The following is a 19,083-nucleotide window of genomic DNA, read 5'->3' as shown; positions in this document are numbered from 1 at the left end:
AAACTTTCCAGTGTCGGCGATCATGTGTGACGTTGCGCCCGTATCCACCATCAGACCTCTGTTTTACTCCACTGATGTGACAGTCATCAATTTTGAAAGCGAAAGTGTGATCCTCTACATCCACTGCTTGTTTCACGTTGTCTCGTCTTTTCCGTCTGCACGTGGCGTCTCTATGAGTGGCGCTCTGGCAAACACTGCACCACTGTCTCTGTGCTGGACGCTCGCCTCCAGTAACGTTGCATGTCCGGGCTTTGTGTCCCTTTTGGCCGCAGTTGTAGCAGGTTATCTCCGAGCTCTTTTCTTTCTCTCTCCCCCTCACTGTCATTGTTGAGCTGCTTGTCTTCATCACGTTGTCGTCATTCGGGTTGCCATTTAACTTCTCCGTGCTCTCATAACTTCTCAGCTTGGTTTTGAACTCCGCATAAATTATCTTCTCATCACCCTGCGTTATGTGGATGGAAAACGGCTTAAATGATTCGGGCAAGCCTTTCACAATCATATCAATTAACAGTCCGTTGCTACGAACCTCGTCTGCATTTCTCAGCGCTGTTATAGCCGGTTCTGCACGAATGACGTATTCTGTGACGGTCTCATTTGTCGCTTTCTGGAGAGGCGTTAGCTCTGCTGTGTAGAGGCTCATAGCACATGGCTCCCCTTTGCCAGCGTAGTGGTCCCTCAGTATCTCCGACGCTCTTCTTCTATCGTCGGCGGCTTCTCTCATCATCAGTGAGAGACTTATGTCGTCCAAAAATTGTATCAGTTCAGCATATGCATCTTCATTTTTCTTTGCATCTTCGGCGACCACGTCCTCATTTTCGTCGTCATCCGGCTCCGAGCAAACGCAGATGGCCTAAAAACTTGGTTTCCCGTAACTCGTCGAAGCATAGTCTGTACCATCGGAGCATAATCTGTACCATCGGCTTCCACCTTCCACAACCTGTAAACGTTGTCATCTCTGAGGGCAGGAATACCGGCTCAACTGGACTCATTTCACGGAGAAAGATCACGCGTGCACTTCATCGGTGTTGCTGTAACCGGAATAGCATGCTCTTTTATAGACCACAGGTGAACACAACATCGCCCTCGCCGAACATTTGTTCATGAATATGTGATAATATGTGACCAGCCAGGAAAACATTTATCAGCCTCCTCGGCCAGAGCACGACAGTCAGTGATGGCGGTGTTGGCTGAAGCAGCTCGCACCTGAGAAGGCAGCTTTCGGAGAAACAGGTGGCTGAAGATGAGGTCGGGCTTGTGCTCTCCCAGGAGATCCAGCATCCTGTCCATAAGTTCAGACGGCTTACTGTCACTGAGAACCGGCAGGGCCGCTCAAAGTCAGAAAGTTAAAAGTTTTCAACAGGTGAGCCTTGAGTGTCTCGTATTTATCCTGCTGCGGAGGAGGCTCACCACTCTGGTTGCTATTGAACTGCCGAGTGCCGACACCGCATAACAGTATTTTGTGGCGTCCGCGGTGATTTCCCGCAATGCGAACTGCGCTTCTGTCTGGGCGAACCAAGCCGAGGCTGACGACTCCCAGAACTCCGGCAGCTTGAGAGAAACCGCATTAGTCGTCATGTTCATAAAGTGTTGTCTCTGGAAACGTCCAGAAGACAAACGTCGGGGTCACCAATGTAGAAATTACAGGAAAGTAGAGACGGACAACTTCTCTCATTGCCAACACGAACGCGTGTCATTTATTTCCCCGTACAAAACCACGAGAGCAACATGGGCAACATGGCGCTGCTCCAACCAATCCTAGTCCTCGCTCTGCCCTGTCGACCCGGAAACCCTTTCTTAAAGGGCCCGTGTCGACTTAACCAAGCGCGTCAACGAATTGGTGAATTGTGCCCATTGTCACCTCATGTATTTGCGCACATGAAATGAAAGGGAACGCCGTGTCCCCCAGCAGTGCAACATACAGACAAAAACACATCCAACAACTACAAGAACACACACATTCAAACTAACACATATATCCAGAAAAATGAAAATAAAAATCACTGTCCAAGGGAACGAACGCCAGCTAGGATGACTGTCGGAACTGCCGGTCTGCATGGGATAGCAGTTAGCCTAGCCTGTCCCGCTTCCGCGTCCTGTCAGCTCCAGGCAGGGGCCGTGGTCCCTGTGGCAACCGGATGAAGCAGACCAAGCCCTCCCAGCTGATCCAGCACCAGCTCTCCCAGCCAGACACCCTCGACACACCTCCCCGCACTCCACACGACAACATCAAAAACACGACAGTCAGCGCCAGGTGAGGCCGCCGCCAGACCATCCCCTGTGTTATCGGAACTTAGCTTAGCCTGCCCCCTTCCGCTTGTGGGATGTAATACCTAAGTATAAAACTCTCAAGGGCAGAGAGAGAGAGAAAAAAAAGACCCTTTCATTGATGACACCTAAATGAGGTTTGCGTGTGCAAGAAAGGTATAGATTACACTTGTATATATGAATTTATGTAGGTACTTGAATGTTGCTGTGTAATACACAGATACACACAGAGTACACATCTGGACAGATGCGGGGCGTAGCGTAGCGGTCTGTTCCGTTGTCTACCAACACGCGATCTCCAGTTCAAATCCCCGTGTTACCTTTGGCTTGGCGGGGCGTCCCTGCAGACAAAATTGGCCGTGTCTGCGGGTGGGAAGCCGGATGTGGGTAAGAGTGGGATAATTGGCTATGTACAATTTGGGAGAGAAAAAAAACATTAAAAAAAAACCATCTAGACAGATGCGTACTCGTTCTGTACGGCCGCGTAGAGTACATACATGGACGCATGGAGTTAAGCACAGTTCAACGTTAGCCGTCTGTTGTTTCCCACTGGTGCAGCCGACCTTTGACCTCAACGTACAGAGAAGTCAGTTTGCAGGCAGATGTAAGTTATTACTGTGCCACATGTAAACGGTGAGGTGTAGGAGATTTACGGTCCAAGATAAGTTTAAACTTGGAGAGAAAGAGCTGCCTTATGACCGGTGTGTGTGTGGGGGGGGGGGGGTATTGAAGCGCATAAGAGTGACTTGAATAACAAAGGCCTCTGGTTCGCACAAGTTATAACATTTGTAAATCGGCTATTTGAAGTGGCGCCGACACACACACACACACACACACACGGCAAGATTTTTATCGCTTATGTGAGAGTTTACCCTCCTCCCCCGCCAGGTACAGGAACAGATGAGGACTCTGAGCCTCCAACACGTGTGTGCAGGAGCTGACACCAGATCTATTTGTATGTGAATGGTCCTTCAGGAGATCTCAATTCCTCACCAGTCTTAATTACATTACAACCGCTCTGGATTGATGCAGTATGGTGACGTGTCCCCTCTAGACACTGGGCCCCACCGGACCTATTGCGCCTAAGTTACCAGAACATGAGACAACAGGACTACCGCATCCGTCGCCAGTAAAACACAAAAAAACAATTAAAAGACATCAGAAAAACTCAAAACGAATCATGGAACGTCCACATGGATTCTAGTTGCTGACTTGCTGTCACGTGTTGAATATTTAAGGATCGTCCATGTTTGAAAGACATGAAGTGAGAGAAGAAAACGAAACAAATGAAATAGGGAAGCGTCTAAGACCGTTTTCGTCGTCTTAAGAGCCACCAGGGACAGTCCCTCACCTTTAGACCAACAGCGCCCCCTGGTGGCTACTGATCGGCGCTGCACCACCAAGAGGTGACAGTCGTTTTAACCGGTAGCCTCATGCGGTGTTTTGAGATTAAGCAAATTAAATAATTTAGACTTGCATTATATAACTGACCTCTCCATTCCAGAAGGAGAATCATGAAGCGCCTCATCCCCACTGCAGCTTCTCATTTATGGAACAAATGCAGGAGGCCTTTATCTCATTTGCCCTTTTTTATTACTGAATAAAAATCAGACATGGACACGTGCAGACTAAAAACCAGTGTAGCAAATTCACCAAGATCCAGAAATGGGAGTCTGTATCCCGTTGCTGTAAAAAAAAAAAAAAAAAGACGTTGCTTTGCAACTGAACTGTAACAATAACAGATTAAGTGCTTGCAAATACATCATGAAATTTAGCAGAGCACCCCTTCTCCTGCCAGTCCTGTAATGTGCAAAAACAACAATGTTTATTCCTGAAAGATCCATTTTATTGACAATTTTCCATTCAATTCTTCCACTGAGCCATTTGCTTTTATAAATCAAAGCGTTCGTGTCAGCAGTTATTTAACCATCTTTACACTGTAAATGTCAATTCTCCAAGTATTCAACTTTACATACGGAACAAAAAATACAGGGGCGGAATATGTGAAAATAATAAAGGGGTGAGGTCAGACAAACAAAATATTAATAAAATCGTAAAAGTAGAGAGGTTTGGTCATCCGGGGCTGACGATGCCACACTGTGACAAGGTAACCAACACTGCCTATGGATGGGACCACTTGTTACCAATGATCCGTTATTGGACTGATAAAAATCGTTTTGACAACAAAACTTTCACCATCCGCAGCAGATCAATAATGACAGCCAAGTTTGGTTCTTCAAGCACATCTGTCATTTTATAAATACAGAATCAACAGCTACATTTACCAATTACAGCTAAAGGAAATCTGTGGTCTAGTTTGGGTTTAGCGAAATAGCCCCGTCAGCAACTTAAGTTAAATTCAGAATTCAAGATACTTGCTAATGTACAAGCCAGATGAAGGGCTCGAGAGAATTTAACACCTTCATTGATATTTCAAATGCACATAACAGCATTAATATGTTTTACCCCAGGACCAAGGAGGACAAAACTACCACCCATCCCAGAGTAACACAAATTCTCTTCACATGGGCTTGTTTCAGCATATTTTCCACAACCACGGGATACTTGCCATTAGTGAGTCACAAATTTGGAGTCCAGATTCAGCTATTATGGACTGATGGGTAAAAAATGATCCAAGATGTGTTTGAAAAACCGTAAACCTGTTTGCGTGAGGCCGAGAGCTCGAGAATGAGTTCAGCGGCGGTGACGGCTGTGTCCTGAGTGCCCGCTACTGCTGTGGTGTTTGCTCTTGTGGCTGCGCTCCCTCTCCCTGTCGTAGGACCGAGACCTCTCCCTGTCCCTCCTCTCCCCACGGTGGTGGCCTCCGCCCCTCTCATGCTTGTGCTTCTTGGAGGAGGAGAGGTCAGAAGCACTCCGATCTCGGTCCCTCTCCCTTTCCCTCTCCCTGTCTCGCTCCCGCTCTCCTTTGACAGGAGACCGCGACCTGGAGCGTGAGCGAGAGCGCTTCCTCTTGTGTCCAGACCCTCCCCCTCCGCTGTTGCTGTGACGTGCAGGGAGCTTGGATTCACTGTTGCCGTGGTGACTAGCCTTTGGCTTAAGATGCGTGAGGAGGGGGGAGGGCTGGTGTCGTCGTGGCGATAGGCTGCGGCTGTGGGAGCGGGAACGGGAGCGGGAGCTGTAGGATCCCGAGCGACTGCGTCTGTTGTTGTAACTGTAAGGACGATGGGAAAGTATGTCAGAGAGGAATAACGCATCCATATTGAACAGATTCATCAAATGGCCAATGAATTCTCAACATGGTCAATGAATTCTCAACATGCATTTATATTTACAGTGTTTTGACCAAGGATGTAAAGGTTCACTTAAAAGTCATGGTCCATACCTGTGTTTTTTGGGTCAAAAATAAGATCAGATTGCAAACAAAAAAAGACCTGACAACTAACAAATTTTTCTTCAATATTAGTGGGCGGGCCACCAACTAGTGACTATGGTAGGGGGTAACACTCGGCTGAGACTATTTGACATTAGAAGTGGATATCTGATAACAGTAGCAAATAATCTTACTGTCTGCGAGGAGAACGGGATCTAGATCGAGATCTTGTTCTAGAGCGAGATCGGCTTCCGCTCCTGCTGTTCCTCCCAATCTTTGTTTCTTTTCTTAGCCTGGAGGAAATAGAAAGGTAGGTAACAATGACTGACTCAAATGACTGAGGAAGTTCTCAATTCAAGGTCCATGCCCTGTTGAGTCTTTACTCCTTAGCTTGTGAAGACCAAACTAATTGTGTAAAAAGTCAGATGTGACTAGAACTAGTGTACAGTTAAATATGACAGGGTACGAAAATTAGTAAGAGAATTATGGAAAGAAAATTACTAGCACTGGCGGTTCTTCAAAACCCTAACATTGGCGTGCTTTTGTTACTCACCCATTGTGTGGGCTTTTTGTGACCTGGTTCCTATTGTCTGGCTCCTTCTTTACAGGCTTAAGGGCTTGGGGGTTTGGGGACTTTTCTTCTACCTTGACAGCATTCGGGGAGTTGGGCTTGGAGGCTGGGGAGAAGCCTCCAAGATTGGAGAGGGCTGGGGTGCCATCTGTGTTCAGACCTTTAGCCTTCAGCTTAGCCTCTGCTAGGAACATTTTCCTCCGCTCCACCTCCTTCTCCAGCTGCTCATAGTTAGGCTGTAAAATAGGGATTATTTCATGTAATTGACATTGACTGGTGTTGATGCAATAGACACAGTTGCTTAATCTTCAAAATGCATTAAAAAGCAAAGGACCCACATCATCATTTGACAGCATTCGTGGTTAACTGGTAAAGTGCAGGGTGTGCCATAACAATGAAAACAGATATGTTTGCCCAGGATTCCTATGACTGGGATTAGTTTAGGGTCAGTGTTTTCTTGCCGCTTCTGCCATGCAATGTCTTCAAGCAGCCAGTTGAAAAAAGGCGCTAGATTCCCCAAGTCCAGGAAGTTTTCCTTTCTCTACCAGTTTCTTCAAACCATGCCCATCTCAATAGGTTTTTTACTACTATCTCAACCAAGCATTTGTTGGCTTTAATATACTTGACCCCTATATTTTAGATGACATTTTTAAAATCTAGTCCACCCACATGTGCATAATGCTATGTGCCCATTTACAAAATGTTGTCCTTCCTGATGAGATAAGCTGACCTAATAACATACCATTAGACACTGTGAGATTTCACACTGCACTATGTACATGATTGGATAAAACACAGCCAGAGCAGAAACTCACGCGAAATGGGTGCTGCTGTTATGGGAATGAAATACTTCAACACAAAGATTATTTTTTAATACTTACAACGACCAAGGCCATCTATTTGGCGGTTTTGGAGTTTCAAAGTTTAATAACAGACCTGCCACTACCCGAATTCTCCTAAAATTGCATATATTTGCATTAAAATTAGTTTTAGATCAATTGCACATAAAAAAAAAAGTTACGATAAAAGCTACCTAAAACAACCATGAGCCGTCAAAAAGACAGCTCATAATTTGCGCATCATGGCACATGTCATGTCACTATTTATGACATATTTCCTCCGCGAAGTTCATTGCTCTGTCTTAGAAACACACTAGTGTTCTCCAGTGCAAAGAAATAGTATAAACTTGGTTTTTGATTATTGCCAACATGTCTGGTTACAGACACCGTTTCAGATGCACCATGACTACCACCGAGGCGTTGCAGTATTTACAGGCGTTGGACAGCCGCCATTTTAAATTGTTTGAAAAATAGTATCAAAAGTTGTTAAAACATTAACTTTGGTGTCAGTCGTTTCTTAACAGACATACTAAAATATGTAATGCATTAATATCTCAATTGGGTATTTATCTTGACAGAATATAGTCATTCTAGTAGTTTTTAAGTTCCGGTCGTTGTTTGAGACTGTTTTAATGGTTATTTTCAGTTCCTGTCCTACATTTCACGTTTTATCGGCCTTGTTACATTTGTTAGCTTAGCAATATGTGTTTTCTGTTTTGTTTTTCAGGTAATATTTTCACTTTTTCAATTTTGCTATTCAAGTTCAACCATGTCTCTCTGAAGTTTAAATTGTTTAAAAATAGTATTATAGTTGTTAAAATTTTATTTTTGATGTCAGTTGTTTCATAACAGACATACTAACATATGCAATGCATTAATATCTCAACTGGGTATTTATCTTTACAGAATATAGAGTTTAAAAACCGGCAGTCATTTTGACCGCCCATGGTCATTTTGGGTAGGAGTGAAATCCCGGTCGTTCTAGTGTTAAAACTGTAACCCATTTCAAACAGCAAGGCAATTTGTAACTCATGGAACTTTTGGGTATGGGTACACCGTAAAACTGTCATGTTCCAAAAATCTGGCAGTGAGAGAACTTTAAGCCCTGTATCCATTTGTGATTTCCAGGTAATGAACATACAGGTAACTTCTCACAATGTTTAATGCAAATAAAAAAAAGGGGGTAATTACAATGTCTTAGCAGGAAAGCAAAACCCTGTGGTGTACCTTCTTCCTAGTGTAGAGTCTGAGCGTGGTGATACAGATTTCCCTGATCTCCTCTTCATTGGCTCCAAACAACAGGTACCAATGAGGTCTGGATGGCAGAGGCATCTGGTGGAAGCAGCGAAATACAACATTGAGCCCTCTGGTAAGGCGATACTTGTGCATTGAAGTGTTAAGAGCAGTTAACTTCCTTGATGCAAATATCCTTCACTCAGGGGCAAGATTAACTTTTCAATTTCACAGAACAACACTTTTATAAATATTGATAAAAACATGTCTGCTAAATTTTGAGGGATAACATTTACTACCTATGTGAACTCCACCTTATACTGATACACCAATGTAAATAAAATGTCAGAGGAAAACCGATAGATTTCCAGCAGTTTCACATCAAAAACACAATTTTTTCCCCCCCTACCTGTAAAGCTCTTGCGGCTAGATATATGCAGGCACAGGCAATGGTCTCAGCTTGGAACCTTACAAACACATTGGTCCTTAAACTATCATTCATGTAGTTCCTATGGAGACAAAAAGCAAAAACGAAAAACACATAGCATCTTCTCCACACAGGTCCCCTTGTACCCAGACCCACATACTGAAACAATATACAGCACTGACCACAACTTTTGCGAGTGATTTGCATTTGGAAACAGTGGCAGTTCTGTGGGGTCTGACACACTAGGTGATTGTGTGACACACCATATCCTCTATTGCTGACATTACTTTCAATGGCAACGCAGTTAACTATCTTTCAAAAAGTAATGTGGTGCTTAATTCTGATCTAAACCTTTACTCCATAAACCTTTCCAAAAACCAGTTGCATGACTAACAAGTATCCAACCCCCCCCCCAAGAAATACCCAAGTTTAACTTTGTCCTTTTCTCTCACTCTTTAAAGCATCCATGGTGGGGGTGTAACTTGTTACAGGGCATGTGTAGGCAAACAGGCATTTGTCTTTCAAAGACCCTCTGGAAAACTCGCAACATCTCCTGATGGAATCTGAAGTCGTATAATTCAGAAAATGGCATGACGTGCATTCTATGGAGCTGCATGCAGACATTAAGGCGACTTGATCAAGCTGGACTGCAGACCTTGGTCACAGTGAGATCATTTGGTATGTTCCTTTGTGCATGTGCAGGAGGAGCAGGGAGATAGCACATGAAATGAAATGCATGACAGGTGGGACTAATATTTTTAAGTTGGGGGTATCAGCACACTACATTGAAGACAAAGGGGCAGGAAAGTCAACAAAGGTGAGGAATTCGACATGTCATGTCATTGTATAAGCCATCCAAAACAATCAAACTTGAAAGCCATAATCAGATTTCCCATTTGAATGCAAATTATATAGCTGTGTGAGACTTGATGCTGCAAGGATCTCATCACAGAAGACATTGGGGAAACTACAGCCTGTATGCTGTAAAAATTATTAGGCAGACTAATGATGGGATGATTTTAATTTAGACATTAAAAGTATAAATGAAAGACGGGGGAAAAAAAACAACAAACAAACATGAATTAGGCGGGTATGACGGGGTTGTGAGCATCTATGTCCCTAAGAGACATAGTGGTCATACAAGACAAAAACAGGCATGATAACAGTGCAATGGTATGACCGACCTTCTGTCCACTTCAATTCCACCCCAATCCCACCCAACTAGCTATTACAGAAAACTATGACCAATTAACACAACAAAGGCTCATCAGAGTGCAATGCACTTTCCTTATTATGATGGCAACAATCATATATTCATTACGCCCATAAGTGTCAGAGCAGGACATTATGTGTGCCACTCCACCATCAATTAAGTTTTTGAGCCAGTGAAGCTTTGGCTGAGGTCAGGTATTGCTGAAAACCTGATGCAAGGATTGCTTCTGATTAGAAATGACCTGCCCAGATCCTAAGGCGGCAGCTGTGAAAATGCTAAGCCAACGCTACTAGATAACATGTGGTCGTTGGATTCTGAATGCTGCACAGATGACACAGGTCCTTGGAGGCAAAGCCTGAGAGCTGGATCAGCCTGTAAAACAGACACACGTCTGGACACCACGTCAATTGGGGACAGGACACTGTATACTACTTTAAAAAAAAAAAAAAGAAGAAATTAACTGGTGAAAAACGTCATTCTCTTCTGGCTAAGTTTACTTTAATGTTAGATGCAAGTAAACTAGGGGAATTTTTTTCAGAATGTAATTTCTATAGCTACTTGGACAAAAAGTATGTATAACAATTGAAACCTTGGTAGCATAACCAAAAATACAAATCCTTTTAGACACCCCAGAGAAAAAGACGATGTTGGCAGTTGGGAAAGGCCCGCCCCCTTCAGTGAATCTCGGCACTGGGATTGGCTGTCTGGAGAGTGGCAGCCAGCCAATGGGGGGAGCTTCCTGAGGTCATGTGGTTGGAGGAGGCAGAGTTCAGAGGTTCTTTATGTGACTTACCAGCATGGACTACCCTTTAATCAAAGAGTAGAGAGAAAGGACAAAGTTAAACCAAGTTCTCTGGGCACCACAAACCAAAAGACTTTTATAAAACAAAACTATGTAAGGACACACAAGAGACTGAGAGACGCAAACAGGTTGGCAATCAAATAAACTGCTCCATCAAAGAAAAAGTGGAAGGGTTTAGTGTGGCAATGGAGTGAGGGAATGTCACAGTCAGACCTGGGCAAAATCGTTGAATGTTTTTCCTTATATCCGACTGAAAACATGAGCAACACTTGATTGGAACTTATCTGGCAGGTGATGTTTCCACTTTTGTAGTTGCTCCAAGTGCATTGCATATAATCAAGTGCTCAAGTGATTTTACTACTAAAAAAATCGTTCAACTGTTATCTCTAGCCCAGGTCTGGTAGAAGCTCTTGGAGACATGACACAGGTTGCGACTGTGTGAGGTAGATGCCAGTTAAGGACAAGCAAGAAACTTACCAGGCAGTCTGGACCAGCGTTTGGTTCTTTTCACAATCCAGGACTTGAAGATACATAACGATGATCTGAAGAGTAAAAAATGGTAGACATGTAACAACCAACCAAAACACAGCCCCAGATATGTTTAAACCTCAAGCTTGTTCTAAGAAGCAAAACTATTCTACTAGACTTCAGCAGCTGCTTCCTGTGCCTGAGTTGCACACAAATAGAAGCTATCCAAGTTTTATAACAAAGACTATATATTGTGCAGCTAAAATATTTTAAAATAAACAAGATCACAGGTTACTTAATGTTTCTCTGAAGATAGTTAATGTTTCCATGAAGCTGAACCCTGAACGAGTGTGGGTCTGAAGTAGCTGAATGTACAGTGGAGAGTGCAACAGAAACTCACCTTGTGTGGGTGCTTGACATGCACACAGAAGCCCAGCTCCTTCAGGACGCGCCGTTCTGCTTTGATCACTTGGTTTTTGGTATTTATGTAGTTCTGATCAAGTATCAATGAACTTGCACTCCTAGCATATAGAGGAATCAAAATAAAAAAAATTGTCCCCCCACTTCCAACGGAAAAACAAAGAAAGTGCCCTTATGCTTTCTTTGACTTTTTTTTCCCCTTTCAACCAACTCAAAGCAACAGGTCCAACTGTATGCCTAACAGTTCGTTGGGGCTTGTGGACTCCTGTGGTTCCAGTAGAAAAATTCTCTGTCTCAATCACCATGCATCACAGCTTTCACAGAAATATTACCCTGCATTTCAGTATTAAATGAGACCACACCTATGCCTTGCACTACAGTCTTCAATCAAACAATCTTTCCTTTATGAAACTACCTGAAGGTGTTCACTGTGGCTGTATTGTGACAACCCATAAACAGCCAGTTGAGTATATCTCAAAAAACAAAAAAAACGTGTGATTCTAAAGACGCTAAATATAACCACCCCCCCCCAAAAAAAAAATCTGACAAGAGCAATAAGCTACATAGGGTTTGCCATCTCTCAAAACATTTTTCAAAGTTTCCATGCAAACAAATACTTCCACCAGCACCTGTGGTAAACATGAAAAATTGGCCTGTACTTCAAACATTAACACTAAAATACAAAAGATAACCATTTTTCTATGGTCAGTACAAAAATGAAATATCCTTTTATATACCAATGCCAATCCAAGTAGTTCCCAAGTTTAAAGATAATTCCTCTGGTCTAAGATTTGGGCTAGATGCAACAACCAAAGTAATTTCAATGAAGATGATGGTTTTCAAAGTGTTTACCTTCATCTTTGTAACATATGATCTGCAGTCAGATATATTACTAGAAGAAAATCAAGAAGAAAATCTAATCTTCCTCCAAATAAACTAAGAACAGACAAACTAGGCCTACATTCAATGCCAAATGTCACCAGAGACAAACACGTAAACTTTCCGTACATGTAGAATATAAATGGCAAAATACAATTGAAGTCTATTCAAAACAACTCAAGCCTAAATCAACTCTTATAACCCAAACTTAGTATTTTCAATAAGATCACTTAAAAAGCAGGATGAAGGGGATTATAAATTTCCCCTCGGGGATGAATAAAGTATTCTGATTTACCTTCAGCAAGTTACAGAACGACGGTGTTAATAATCTTAATCTAAAAAGTGATCTACCTGCATTACAAGCAATTCAACAGATGTAACAAATCCCACTATGTCAAAGCTTAAGCACATGCACCAACCATACACTGAAAACAAAAATCAGGCATAGCCTTCACTAAGTTTCCTACTACAGGTTATTTGGGCAAGAAACACAGAGCAATACTTCTCTAAAAGCCATGAATGACAGCTGGTGAATGGGGTTCTGCTCTTTTAGCAAAAAATAAAAATGGACGGGGTGGAGCAGTCAGAGAAGAGTACTACATTACCCAATGGTCCGCAGATAGACGGACAGATACCCAAAGCTTAAGAATGAGCCACAGGAGTCCTCAAGGTACCCAGGGGGCCAAGGACCTTCGGCCAACCTGTCATCCCCGATTCCCAAAGCCCCGAGGTGGCTCAGACCATGGGCGTCTCCCACGGGAAGGGGGTGGGTGGGGCTTGGGGAGAAGCAAGACCCCCCTCGCTCATGGTTGTCATGCCGACTGCTTCATCTTTACGTACCATTCCACATCACCCAGGCTTTGGTAAATGTAGCTGGTCGCTGTTAGTTGGTTGCAAGGGAAAGAAGAAGCCAAGTTAATGCCAAGGTCTCTCTAGTAGGGAAATGAACAGATTTTCAAGGCACACAATTGAAGCATGTGTGCCTTGCCATATTAAAAGTAATGTGTCTTACAATAAAGTGTTTCTTTTGATATCAGTAAGACCAAGATTTTAAGTGCAGTGAAGAGGAAACTGATTCTTTTTTTATGGTTTAGAGTACATGGATAAACATAAGGGCACTTTAACGTCAAAATCAGAGCAACATTCAGCGTCGAAAAACAAAACAGCAAAACAAAAGACCAACAGCTGCGATGAAAAATGTACAGCAAGTAAATATAACGAATCTTGTGTAAAAATCATGACAAGTGGCTCAGGGCCGAGCTTACTTTTTGCCTCTAATCTGTCGTAGGTGGTGAAACACGTTGATGACGTCTCGTATTCGCCGCGGCGCTTCTTCGATCTTGGAGGCCAAATTGACACAAGCCATAGCAACAATCTGTAAAGAAAGACACGTTAAAAATAAAAGTTTACAGCAGTGCTCACAGATGGGAAGAGAACCGATATCCCAAATGTGGTCGGGCACACCGACACTGCGATACATCGAACTGTCAACATGGCTGCCCCGAACGTCAGCGCTACGTTTGCTGTGCTAACGTAAGCTAACTAGCCTGCAAGAGGAGTTTCGATTGATGCACTGACGTGTTACATTACCTCAAAACTGTGTTTGACGAACGACTTGGAGTAGAAAAATCGATGGAAGAGCACTTGTCCAGTTGCCATTGCCACCTGTGGTGAAGGGAAGTGGAAAACAATAGGTTAGACCTGCCAACAGACGTAATTGAGCTTACGGAGCTTACACAATAGACCTCCGCCATTTTAACGCTACCACGTTAACACAGCAGCTAACTTTTAACTAGCATTAGCTACCTGACAGCGACTAGGCCACAGCGTGTTACACACCACAAACACATGTCAAACGCGATTTGCAGCGTATAGAAACGGAGCATATCCTTGAGAAATACGTTAAAAGCCGTATAATAGTTATGATGAACCGTTTACCTGTGGCAATCGTAGTAGAATGCCCGCCGACTGGATCAGTTCACATCCCAGGATCCGAAGGTCGGTCTCCGTGTTCAGGTCGAGGCCGTCGAGCATTGACGGCGTTGGAGATAGCCTTTCCTCCGGTATGAGAGAGTTGTCGATAGTGAGGTAGACCTCCGAGTAGACTTTGTCACCGATAAGGATTCCATCGTTGTTCGTCGACGCGTTAGAGGAGGCAGAGAGAGGACCTGCGGCCATTTTTCGCCTGATAACGGCAATGCGGCGGGGCTGACGAGAGAACTTGGCAGCCTCCAACGAAACTACGACGAGGGTTAGGGCGGTGCTACGCGTGTGAGGTCACTCGACTAGATCGGTCGGTGTCCTTCCGCTGTGGTAAAATAGTTCCACGTTGCCAACCTGGATGAGAGAGCAGCCTAGTCGGAATGAGTTTTCCTTGGTATTTCGCCGTATTTGCTCTTCTTATCTGTAAATCTCAAGAGCTAACAGAAAAACGAAAAAAAAAAAAAATTTAAATATTATGCATTTACGTCGCATATGGATATGTATGTATGTACATCATACTTGCACTTGATGCATTTACACTTGATGTATTTATACATCATACACGGATATGTAAGTACATCACTCTGTATGATGTATTTATGTATGAATAGTTGCAATCACAGCATTGTAAGAGCTAACGCGTCAGGCTAGGACTGTGCAGCCTACACCCATCTACAGGCCAGTGGCCACTCTTTCAAGGGTGAGGATGTGCACATCCTTGATAGGGAGGAACGCTGGTTTGAACGGGGAATCAAAGGGGCCATCTATGTGAAGAGGGAACGACCAATCCTGAACCTGGGGGGAGGGGGCTAAGAGTACGTCTATCGTCATCTTATTATGCTGTGATTGCAACCATTCCCAATTCCTCTGTGAATAGTACACATTCCCGTTGTAACTTCATTGTCACTGCAATTTGCTTATCAAATCGATCGTTGTTTTCGGTCGTTATCCCACTGTATTGTTTATGAGGGTGGGGATACCTCCAGTCAGTTGAGACTGAAGAGGTCACTTAGATGAGTGATGAAACGTTTCTCTCAATAAACGTTGTATCCAGATGAACTGATTAAACACTCTGTAATTTCCTTACTTGGATTATTGAGCATGCATAAAGACATCATACAATATATATGTTTTACAAAACAGTGGCATTCGTATCACATCAGCATCAGGTTCACAATAAATTCGAGGGACTGTTATTCCAAAAAATTTTGTTGATCAGCCACAGCATGAAGATATGGGAAAGAGTAGTGGCAGCTAGGTTAAGTTGATAGGTTAAGAAGAGCGGTGATGATTAGCGAGCAGCAGTATGGTTTCATGCCAGAAAAGAGCACTACAGATATGATGTCTGCTTTGGGAATGTTGATGGAGAAGTATAGAGAAGGTCAGAAGGAGTTACATTGTGTCTTTGTGGATTTAGAGAAAGCATACAACAGGGTGCCGAGAGAAGAGGTGTGGTATTGTATGAGGAAGTGGGGAGTTGCAGAAAAGTATGTAGGAGTGGTGCAGGATATGTATGGGGGAAGTGTGACAGTGGTGAGGTGTGCGGTAGGAATGACGGATGGGTTCAAGATGGAGGTGGGATTACATTAAGGATCGGCTCTGAGCCCTTTCTTGTTTGCAAGAGATCAGGCAGGAGTCTCCGTGGACTATGATGTTCGCGGATGACATTGTGATCTGTAGTGAGACTAGGGTGCAGGTTGAGGAGAGCCTGGAGAGGTGGAGGTATGCTCTGGAGAGAAGAGCAATGAAAGTCAGTAGGAACAAGATGGAATACCTATGCGTGAATAAGAGGGAGGGCAGCGGAATGTTCAGGATGCAAGGAGTAGAGCTGACGAGGGTGAATGAATTTAAATATTTGGGGTCAACTGTCCAAAGTAACAGGGAGTGCAGAAGAGAGGTGAAGAAGAGAGTGCAGGCAGGGTGGAGTGGGTGGAGAAGTGTGTCAGGAGTGATTTGTGACAGAAGGGTACCAGCAAGAGTTAAAGTGAAGGTTTACAAGATGGTAGTGAGACCAGCTATGTTGTATGGTTTGGAAGCGGTGGCACTGACGAAAAGACAGGCGGAGCTGGAGGTGGTAGAGTTGAAGATGCTAAGATTTTCAGTGGGAGTGATGAAGGAGAGCAGGATTAGGAATGATTATATTAGAGGCACAGACCGGGTTGTGCAGTTTGGATACAAAGCAAGAGAGGCAAGATTGAGATGGTTTGGACATGTGCTGAGGAGAGATGATGGGTATATTGGGAGAAGGGTGCTGAAGATGGAGCTGCCAGACAAGAGGAAAAGAGGAAGGCCAAAGAGGAGGTTTATGGGTGTGGTGAGGGCGGACATGCAGGTGGCTGGTGTGGCAGAGGAAGATGCAGAGGACAGGAAGAAATGGAAACGCCGTGGCAACCTCTAACAGGAGCAGCCGAAAGACGGAGAGTTATTCAAAAAGTTTGAGGCTACCTCTGTTTAAAGCTGATTGTGACCTTTATGTAGCACTCATTTTAAGACCTTCGACATGCAGGTGGCTGGTGTGACACAGGACGATGCAGATGACAGGAAGACATGGAAACGGATGATCCGTTGTGGCGACCCCTAACGGGAGCAGCCGAAAGTAGTGGTAGTAGTATTTTTGGGGGCAGTTGAGGAGCGAGTGTTCTTATCGATGGTGAGAAAGAAAATCCATCTCAAATCTATATATTTGAATACAGATATGTTAATTGATAAACTCTATGATGTGCAAAATGCCCATATAATTAATAGGATATTTGTTGCATAATGGCGGGGCCTTGCTTTTGTGACTCTTGACATATTAAAGTTTGCCTACGGGATTGATTTCCTTGTATTTTCCACACTAAACATCCGAGTGTAAATCGATGTTGAGTGACGTCACGTTTAGCCGCGCTGTGAGGCCGTCGCACGTGATGGGGAAGAAGGCGGAAGAGCGTGTTTGTCATCGAGTGACGTCAATTACGGGAAACTCCAGACTTTTCACCACGACCCTTTGAACATATCCATGCGCCCCGAGAACATCTAGAGTGGCTTGCAAGAAACAACAAAATGAGAAAATGACGGTATGACGGAGAATGATTCACAACGGCATATATTCATTAGAGAGACACTGTTTTGTCATTGTACCTTACAACGAATTGTATTCTTACAATGAAATTTGTCTTCTGCATTTAATCCATTGTATTGTACAGGAGCAGTAGGCAGCTGCAGTGCCCGGGGACTAACTCCAGCTCTTCTTTCCACTGCCTTGCTCAGGGGCACAGACAGCAGTATTAACCCAAGTATTAACCCTATCGCGATATTATAGAAACACGGGAGTTACATAGTTTTTCACCAGGCAAACAGTTTTAAACTTAAATAACTCCATTTGTTAAGAATTTATGACAGTTGTTCGATAACCTGGTTGAAGAACTAATGTTTAAAATGAACCTTGCCCACCCTTTGAGAAGTGGACTCGTCTGTCACTGAGTGGACGAAGGGTGGCGTCTAAAACTCTCGGAGTTCACATGTGGCTGCACTACCGTCCCGTTTAAAATATGACATTATATTTCAAACTGCAATAACACTTCAGGAAATCCATATGCCGCAATAGATTGTTTAAACATTTTATTGGAAAAAATACAAACGTCTTGAATTAGTTATTTTAAATGACCAAAATAAGAAAATTAAAAATAAGAAAATTAATAAACAGCGTTGCTTTTAACTGGTTTATACTCTTTCTTTGTGGGTTTTAAATAAATTGAAATTGATAGAGCTGCAAACCCCTTTTATATTACCTTGCTGGTTTGAGTTTTTTACAAAGCAGTAAAAAGTTCCAGCGTAACGTGACTGACGGGGCCAAACTGCCTCTCGGTTGAGCCTTTGCAACGTGACTGTTGCACATGCGTACATTGCAACGTCGATGCTGGAGTTTTGTTTTGTTTTTACTCCAAACGGACAGCAGGGGGAGATAGAGATCCGTCGTTTGCTTTGCGTTCGTTGATTTATCTATTTATTAATTTATTTTAAAATTGAACGCTACACCGCCAGTGGGCTACCTGGGTTTGAAAGGACTATTGTGAGAACTAACAAAGCGACCTTGGAATGGATCCCAGCACAACAGCCTGACGCAGCACAGCTGGTTGTATTGTTTGATGACTTTTATTTCCAACAAGTGATTTATTGTCTTATATTTCCGTAGTGCCTGTGTGCTGCAGCTGTGGTGTCCGTGTGTGTATATATATACACATGTTGGGGGGGGGGTTATTTATGCATTTACAGTAATGAATCAGAAACGGCATAAGGGTGCACTTTCATAAGCCACTTGAGGTTTACGAGCACACCCATTTTCATACCTGCCACAGGTTTACCAGCGTCTAACATTCAGTACTGAGACTGAAGTCTCATTGTCCCTCCCCTCATTAACCAACACCTATACCAACCGCCTCTGATGGCCACACTCACAGTCACCACGGTGACGAGAATACTGGGCATTCTTTCCCTGGTTGCCTGGGTGACACTAATTATAGGGTGTCGGAGGGCTTCACAGGATGGCAGAACTCCGGAATGGCCATAAAGACGTAGGAGAGAAGGAGTTAGGGACGCCCAAAGACGAACAAGGGCTTAGTTATTATACACACCATACACACTACTCCCCAAAAGTAAGTGTGTGTGTGTGT

At 43.6% G+C, this 19,083-nt stretch overlaps 1 protein-coding gene across 2 annotated transcripts; it reads right to left on the bottom strand.

Moving 5' to 3' along the window:
- Positions 1–3,943: 3,943 nt before the first annotated feature.
- Positions 3,944–14,718, bottom strand: ccnl1a (cyclin L1a). 2 transcript variants are annotated; one of them, XM_056283049.1, is made up of 10 exons: positions 14,387–14,718; positions 14,039–14,113; positions 13,714–13,823; positions 11,550–11,670; positions 11,159–11,223; positions 8,649–8,748; positions 8,234–8,338; positions 6,150–6,403; positions 5,791–5,889; positions 3,944–5,437 (listed from the first exon to the last, which is right to left on the bottom strand). In XM_056283049.1, the coding sequence occupies exons 1-10, from the start codon at positions 14,624–14,626 to the stop codon at positions 4,960–4,962; spliced, it is 1,647 nt and encodes a 548-aa protein (XP_056139024.1). In that variant the 5' UTR covers positions 14,627–14,718; the 3' UTR covers positions 3,944–4,959. The 2 variants fall into 2 exon arrangements, with proteins under 2 accessions (XP_056139024.1, XP_056139025.1); XM_056283050.1 differs by lacking the exon at positions 14,387–14,718 and adding an exon at positions 13,289–13,328.
- Between the last annotated feature and the right edge of the window lie 4,365 nt (positions 14,719–19,083).

Source organism: Lampris incognitus, chromosome 7 (genome assembly GCF_029633865.1).
Source record: "Lampris incognitus isolate fLamInc1 chromosome 7, fLamInc1.hap2, whole genome shotgun sequence".
In the NCBI taxonomy this organism is placed as follows: domain Eukaryota; kingdom Metazoa; phylum Chordata; class Actinopteri; order Lampriformes; family Lampridae; genus Lampris; species Lampris incognitus.
This window is presented reverse-complemented; position numbering and strand designations above follow the sequence as displayed.